The sequence below is a fragment of the Ahaetulla prasina genome, chromosome 2 (assembly GCF_028640845.1).
Source record: "Ahaetulla prasina isolate Xishuangbanna chromosome 2, ASM2864084v1, whole genome shotgun sequence".
Lineage (NCBI taxonomy): Eukaryota > Metazoa > Chordata > Lepidosauria > Squamata > Colubridae > Ahaetulla > Ahaetulla prasina.
The window spans coordinates 74458903-74466956 of NC_080540.1; the positions used below are offsets into that span (position 1 = coordinate 74458903).

Here is an 8054-nt window from a genome sequence, read left to right on the forward strand (position 1 = left end):
ATCCAACACTGAGATTCCTCTGACATTTTGTGCCACAATTTTGCCTGTTGTCTAGATTGTAGAGGAGACCTCAAATGACATATTGCAGAAAGTACCTCAGCCCATTGACTTGCATGAAGTGTTGTTGAAATATCCTGTGTTGTATGAGGAATCTATGAACACCGTTCTGACACAGGAGGTGATCAGGTACGGTCCATGCGTTCATTGAGCTTTCTGTATTTTGATAAAATTATCAATTAAAACTACTAGAGGAAGCATAGAATCATAGGGCTGGAAAGGGCTTCTAGTCCAACCCACTGCCCAAAGCAGGAGTCCTTATACCATCCTGGATAAATGGCTGTCCAATCTTTTCTTGAAAACTTCCAGTGATGGAGCACACATAACTCCAGGAGGCAAACTCTTCCATTAATTAACTATTCTTACTATCAGGAAATTTCTAGGTTGAATCTCCCTCATCAGAACCTGGAAATAAGGTGAAGATGTCAGAGACAGGAAAATGGGTACAATAGCTCTGTAGGCACTTAATGAAATAAGAACCAGTTCTTTACGCCATTTCTGACTTCCTCAGAATGAAAAAAGCATGGTTCCACCTTTTGAGTGTTCCCATGCCATGGAACTAGATACTTAAGAAAGAAAAATTCCCTTCTGTTGCCTGTACAAAATATTCACTCAACAGTTATCTGAGACAATAGAAAAACAGTGATGATAGTGAAAATTGCAGGATAAGTTGGAACGATTTCCACAATCAGACTATTTTTATGAATTGATCCATTGTATAGAGGGAATATTTTCCGTAGCCATAATAAAGTTTGATCTGAGACCTGATATTCCCCATAATGTATAACTCTTACGAAGCACCACAGTACTGTAGTTAACCGATACTGAACCTATAGATTGAAATTTGTTTTCTATTCCTTTGTCATCTCTGGACAGTTGCATATCTTTGCAACGAAAAGCTGTCAGATCTTATTGTGTGTCCTGATATATAAAGACCTACATGTAACTCTGATTTAGTAACAGTTACGCAAAAGTTCGGAGAATCTTAGAAGAGCGTGAAAATGCATAGAATTTCAATGAACTATATTGGGAGTTAACATTAATAGATTAATTTGCTTTAAAATTATCTTGCTTTTGAACAGATACAATCGTTTGCTACAAGTAATTGCACAAAGTCTAAAAGATCTGCTCAAAGCTCTTAAAGGCTTAGTAGTAATGTCTTCCCAGCTGGAATTGATGTCCAACAGCCTGTACAACAATGCTGTCCCAGAGATGTGGAAGAGTAAGGTAAATACTAAGCAGTGTTTTCATAGGTACAGCAATTTCTGTATTCATGAAGTCATCCTATAAAAATGCACTCATTCCAGTTTCCAGCTGTGGTGGCTGATCGGATATTTTAAAGAAGCACAAAATCAAACTATATATCATGCACAAAGCAAGGCAGAACTATCTTGATAAAAGTCACTTCAAGAGTTATTTTTATTGCTTGTCTCATAACTGCAAATGTTCAACTATTGAGAGAGAAACACACTTGCTTAAAGGTCAATTTATTGAAAAAATGCTTTGCATTTTGCTTGCCATAGGCATATCCGTCTTTGAAGCCCTTGGCCTCCTGGGTGAACGACCTGCTTCTTCGCATTGACTTCTTGCATAAATGGATTGCAAAAGGAATACCACCAGTTTTCTGGATAAGTGGCTTCTTCTTCCCACAAGCTTTTTTAACAGGAACATTACAGAACTTCGCTAGAAAGTCCGTGATATCTATAGACACCATCTCTTTTGACTTCAAGGTCAGTGAAACCATAAAAAACTACCCAAAGAACCTATTCACATATCACTCAAAATGTAGGTGTTAAAAATATAAACTACAAGTACTTTTCTACCTTGCTAATTAAGGTACTGAGAGAGTCTGCGAGTGAACTAACTGAGCGTCCTGATGTGGGATGTTACATCCATGGCTTATTTCTAGAAGGGGCTCGATGGGATCCTACATTCTTTGAGCTAATGGAATCCAAGCCTAAGGAACTATATACAGAGATGGCTGTCCTTTGGTTAGTTCCTATCCCCAACCGCAAGTCTCCAACCACAGGGATGTATCTGTGTCCCATTTACAAGACACTCACTCGGGCAGGTAAGAATCTTCTTTGCTTCAGAGGCACAAGGCATGCAGTCTTCTAGTGTGCCCAAGAAGATAGGTTTTTAAAAAAAGAGCTTTTTTTTGCCTTTGAGTGAAAGGAGCAAAATGGAAGTCTTAAGCCTCGCACATTCCAAAGCTTCATCGGGTATATTTTTAGACATATTTCTAATTAGTTTATGATATGAGAGGGAGAGACTTACTCATATGAAAAACTGCGTTAGGATACAGAATAGGCCAGCGTGCAATTGTAATTATCCTCCTCCTCTCTAGCAGGAAAAAAACATCAAAACAAGGAAGGAACAGGTCTGTCTCTTGAAAAGATAGCACAGGGCTATCAGTGACTGACTGGCTCAGCATTTGAGCCATATATCAAGCAAACATTTCGTTGCAAATAAAGCACTTAGCACGGTTATGGTATTAAAAATAGCCACCACTAACTAGGCAATTAACATATCTCAACATTTATATTCTCTCTTGCTCTCTCCCTCTCCTGCACACACACAACTTTGCAGTTGCTTGGTGATCTATATTTATTCCGAGTTGATTTTTTCTGTGAAATTTCTAAGAAAAACATGCTAGATAATTAGCCACTTACCAAGAAGATTCCTTAGGGTTTGATGTGAATGAGACAATTTAAGTACAAATTAAATTGCTGCTGCCCAAGAATGTAGGGAATCATGTGGCTAAAAGGTCAGTACTGTATTAGCTCTCCTCATACTCCTTTCAGTTTTTATTCATAGCCATGCTTTGAAGAGACTTTCAAGGAAGCCATAGAACAAAGAAGTATGAAGAGATACTTTACTTATTCCCAAATGGTGGACTTGAATTAATGTTAGTCTCAAGAGAGTACAGCCTTCAATGCTTTCTTTGCACAGTTCTGGAAGGAACCTTAATCTTAAATTATCTGTGTTCTGTTCATTACTTGGTGTTTGGAGGCATCTAAATATTGGAGACACATAAGCTAAGGTTTCCATAGGATGGAAATGGGTAATTGATCCTAATGAAGCAGCTTGCCTTACATAGGCAAGAAACATAACAGTAAATGTGAAAGATTAGACTTTCTACTTTATTAGTGATGTATTTATAAACATTGCTATGGACCTGGTTTTTGTTCCAGAGAATACAATGATCTAAGAGGGCTTGCTTGGGCAGCTTTTGGCTTGCTTATGGTGTGCATGCCTTGAGCCCTTTAGCTAAGGTGGTACTTAAGAAAGTCATGCTAAAGACCAGGATTTCTAGGCTTGTTTCATAAAAGATGTCTGCGTGGGCGTGGTTTAGCTAGTTCTATGAACTAGGGCATCATGTTGTCATAATATGGCCATGCTGATAGTCTGTAATATATATTGAGTGTATAAATTAATTAATTAATATTATATATATATATAGGTCTTTGGTTATTCGGGTTTTCTCCCACGTAAAATTGGAAGTGTCTTGGCGACGTTTCGACGAAGTCTCATTCGTCATCTTCAGGCTTCAGAGAAAACCCGAATAACCAAAGACCTACATGCAAACACCCGTGAAAACCTCAGAAAATATATATATATATATATATGTGTGTGTGTGTGTGTGTGTGTGTGTGTGTGTATGTATGTATGTATGTGTATATGTATGTGTATATATATATATATATATATATATATATGTATGTGTATATATATGTGTGTGTATATATGTGTGTGTGTGTGTGTATATATATATATGTGTGTGTGTGTGTGGCTATATATATATATATATATATAGATCTTTAGTTATTCGGGTTTTCTCCACGTAAAATTGGAAGTGTCTTGGCGACACTTCTTCAGGCTTCAACCGTGCTTCTGGGAGCAATGTGTGACTGCAGCTGTTTCTTCCTTTTAACTGCTAGTGGGGTTTGAACTGATTGGGTGGGAGCTTGGCTGTGCTCTGATTGGATGGGGTTTTTGTGCTCTGATTGGCTGGGGGTGTGTCCTTTTTGGGTGGGGGCTTGGTTGTGCTCAGATTAGTCTGAATTGCAGGGGAATTTGAGCTGGTGAGCTGCATTGCTGTTGTTTGGCTTCGTGTTCGTGGTCGTGCTACATCTTCATAGTCTGCTGCATGTATGGATTGGAGGGATTTGAAATGGCTAATGTTGCAACTGTGGTCTGGCTTCTGGTCCTTGGTCGTACTTCATGATCAGTGTGGGTTTCGGTCTGCTTTCTGGGTGGATGTGCGGTGGTGACATCCTGTGTGGACCTCGTGAGTGTGGGTCTGGTGTCATTCCTTGTGTTAGGGACTTGTTTGTCAATAAGGGCGGGTTTCCAAATGGCTGGTAGGCGGGAGATATCATCTCGTTTGTTCATGCTGTGTGGGCGTTTTTCTATCTCAATGGCTTCTCTGATTATTCTGTTGTTAAAGTGTTCAGTTTTGGCGATAGTTCTGGTCTTTTTAAAGTCAATATCATGTCCTGTGACTTTAAAGTGTTGGACCAGGGAAGAAGTTGGTTCCTCTTTTTTGACTGAGTTCTTGTGTTCTTCAATGCGTGCACTTATTCTTCTGTTGGTTTGTCCGATGTATATGGTGGGGCAGGCGGTGCATGGGATTTCATATACTCCTTGATTTTCTAACTCAATTTTGTCTTTGGGGTTTCTTAAGATGGTGGATATTTTTTGGTTTGTGCAGAATGTTGTCTTGATGTTGTGTTTGTGGAGGATCTTGCTGATTCTGTCTGTGGTGCCTTTTATATATATATTTTATATATTTTATAAATATATATATATATATGGTTAATTAATTTATACCACAACCGTGTATGAAGGCTTAGGGTAGATTAAATATAGAATGCATTCCTGAAATCTATAAAAAAAACTCTGCTACTTTTTGGAAGAGGAACTATATTGTTCGCATAACTGAGTTATTTTGAAAAATACAAAAGTATTTGCTGTCAATTCAGATTTGCTCACCCTGGATTTTAGAAATAGTGCCTCCTGAGTTTTAAAATCCATGTTTCTATGGCTGCTAAGATTCAAACTGGGTGGCCATAAGGAACATTTAGAAACATTTATTTATGAACTATACTTACATGCTACCTGCTTCTGGAGACTCTAGAAAGCTAACAATAAATGGAGTTAAAACCCTAAATTCAAAAAACATATAGAAACAGAATCCATATAAACAAGTCACTATTAATTTCAGATTTGGAATTTCTCCTACTATTGTCCATTTAGAAAAATATTCAGGGTAGAATATAATGATGGAATATTTGCCTGGTTTAGGAAGAATCAAAGATCTAAAGGATAAGGTATTTGGGGTTTTAAAAAATGGCTGTTTAAAATCAAATGACATGAACATGTTTTCTGGAGCTGAAACTTCCCATGTAGTCTTATAAATTGTTGCTGGAAGAAATTCTTATTACAGATATGGCAATACATATAGTACTGTAGCCATTCCAGATTAGGCAGTGGATTGATCCTAATCTAATAATTGCAAAGGAAATAGGAGAATTAAGGGATTTTGAAGAACTGTGGATGGCAAGGCCAGTATGGAGTGAAAACTACAGTAATTAATTTTGCTCTGGCCTTTCTCAAACTAGTATAAACAGCAAAAGGAAGAGATCTATAAAGGAGTCCTTTGGATCTAGAAAATTAAACCATATTTAGAGCCTCTGCTCTTAGACTCTGTAAATGAGTAACTCAAGACGATGTATAATTTTTTGGCAGATGCAAATACATCGTATTTTGGAGGCCCAAGGCAATTCAGTCAGTCAGTTTGCTCAGTGGTGAAATGCACTTACCTTCGCTACTGGTTCGGAAATGGGAGTGCACGTGCATCTTTTGTACATGTGCAGAGCCTTCTGTGCATGTGCACAGGGTCAAAAACAGGACGTAACGATGTCCCGGCGGGTGGGCGGAGCCTCCCGCCGCCAGCTCTACCGGTTTGTGCAATTCAGATAGATTCGGCCGGATTTCACTGCTGAGTTTGCTGTGATGATTAAGGCAACAGACTAGAAATCAGGAAACTTTGAGTTCTCATCTGAGAAGCTTCTTCAGAATCAGAGCTTTTCTAATTTTTTTTTACATGTCTAGGCCAAAAGGTTTGCCATCACTGGTATACGGAAATGGGGGAAGCAAGAATTATTCATAAAAGTATTTATAGTATAGTATTTCTTAATTTTTTTATTGAGCTCTGCAGGAATATTTGCTCCAGAAGGGAAGTAGTATGATGAAAATGTAGCGCATATTTAAATTTTGGCTTTAACCAAGTTTATTCTAGAGGCTATGGTGACCTTGTGGAAACAACTCTTAGCAACTAAGTCATTTGTAGTTTCTAAACAACAGTAACTATTGTGATATCAATATATCAGAGAATATTATGTACAGTATAATGAAGATATTGTTTAATTTTGTTCCATTTAGTTCCACTTTCAAGTAAATGTTGTACCAATAAGAGGAATACTTTCCTACCTTCCTCTTTTTTTCTTAAAACAGCAAAATGCTTATGGATTTGAAAACGCTGAGAATTTGGTACAGCTTTAGAATACAAATTCAAAACTACTTTAGAAAATGAAGTCATCTAAATTAAGTCATTAATCCACGTGTTCTCTGTATTGCTTTTGTGTTCATAGAACCAATCTTTTTCATATTCTTATATTCTTTGCTACCAACATCTGATCAATCATCAGTGCAATTGACCATTAAGGGCAGAAAATGGTAAAGCCTTTTCCTGCTCTGGCCCAAATCCACAGATCCAGACTAAGTGCATTTTATTCCTCTGTCCTGTGCACAGTATAAGGCCTCCTGGTGGCCAATAGGCATATGAGAAAATGGTACCTAAATATAGTTGGGTCTTCCTATTCAGTATTGTCTTCCCTACTTGAGATAGCACGATTGATGTGCTTTGGGGGACAGGATAGAGGATGTCATCCATTTGATAAACTCATTTGGACCAGTGATCTTCTAAGCTGCCTAACTGCATTTCACTATCAAAGAATTCTGGGAAGAAAAAGCCTCTTCTGGATGCATTTAACCAGGTTCAATGGATACACTTGTTGGTTTTTCCTTATCAGGCCACTACATTGGCACTGAAGCAGGAATGTTACCTGCTGGCTTTTTTTATGCTGGTTTTGATAGTCTGATGTGGTTAAAAACGTTCATTTTGGAATGAGTCCATAATTCATCCTTTTGAAGGAGCCGCCAGAAGAAAAATGAAAGGTGTTTTTTTTTTCCAAGGTAAAGAGTAATGAAAGAAGGGGATGAGTCTCAACCAGGTTCAAAGCAGGAACAACTGGGAAGAGCCTGTGAGGCCTGCTAACTATGAGTGAAAGATTCTCTGTCTTCAGAGGTACAGGCCTCCAAACACCAACCAGAAAAAGAAAACTTTTGAAATGTAGGATTGTTTTTAACTAACCTCATTTTAACATCAAAGGCAAAAAAAGCTCTCCCTATGTCACAATACAGCATTAACTTTAATTTTCTCTTTGCCAGGGACACTCTCAACAACAGGTCATTCAACTAATTACGTGATTGCTGTAGAAATACCTACCAGTAAATCTCAGAGGCACTGGATTAAGCGTGGAGTTGCCTTGATCTGTGCCTTGGACTTCTAGGCACTAACAATAAAAGAGCAGTCCAATAAAGCAGAATAATTTGGAAGTCGTTTACAAGTTGTTTAAGACTGGATTCATATCTTGAAGAAAGATTCATATCTGAAGAAAGCACAGAACTGACTAAAATGAGACAAATAACTACAAGGACTTAAATAAATATACATAATGTGTATCTTTTCATTTAATTTAAATTTACATTAAAATCAATTTTTTAAAATTTCATAAATGACTGCATGGTGCTATTTTCTTAATATACCCCATTCAGTTCTTTTTTTAATGTAGCCTATAAATTGCAATCAACTACAAGGAAAAAAATAAGTTCACCTTATACACAATTAAGGTGTATTATAATAATAATAA

At 37.5% G+C, this 8054-nt stretch overlaps 2 protein-coding genes across 3 annotated transcripts in view; one reads left to right on the forward strand and one right to left on the reverse strand.

Annotated features, from left to right (window-relative positions):
* The window catches only part of DNAH1 (dynein axonemal heavy chain 1), a 215173-nt gene extending 207477 nt beyond the window's left edge, over nt 1-7696 (forward strand). Inside the window, exons 75-79 of the mRNA XM_058167174.1 lie at nt 56-186; nt 1140-1284; nt 1581-1787; nt 1894-2128; nt 7573-7696. Of these exons, the coding sequence (XP_058023157.1) occupies nt 56-186; nt 1140-1284; nt 1581-1787; nt 1894-2128; nt 7573-7694 (840 nt within the window). The 3' untranslated portion in view covers nt 7695-7696. The remainder of the gene's footprint in view (nt 1-55; nt 187-1139; nt 1285-1580; nt 1788-1893; nt 2129-7572) is intronic.
* The window catches only part of LOC131190140 (HAUS augmin-like complex subunit 3), a 39354-nt gene extending 31588 nt beyond the window's left edge, over nt 1-7766 (reverse strand). For both annotated transcript variants that reach the window (XM_058167173.1, XM_058167169.1), the window contains exons 1-2: nt 7631-7766; nt 5883-6070 (exon numbers count right to left, since the gene is read on the reverse strand). In XM_058167173.1, coding sequence (XP_058023156.1) covers nt 5883-5930 — 48 coding nt within the window. In that variant the 5' untranslated portion in view covers nt 5931-6070; nt 7631-7766. The remainder of the gene's footprint in view (nt 1-5882; nt 6071-7630) is intronic.
* Nucleotides 7767-8054: the final 288 nt, after the last annotated feature.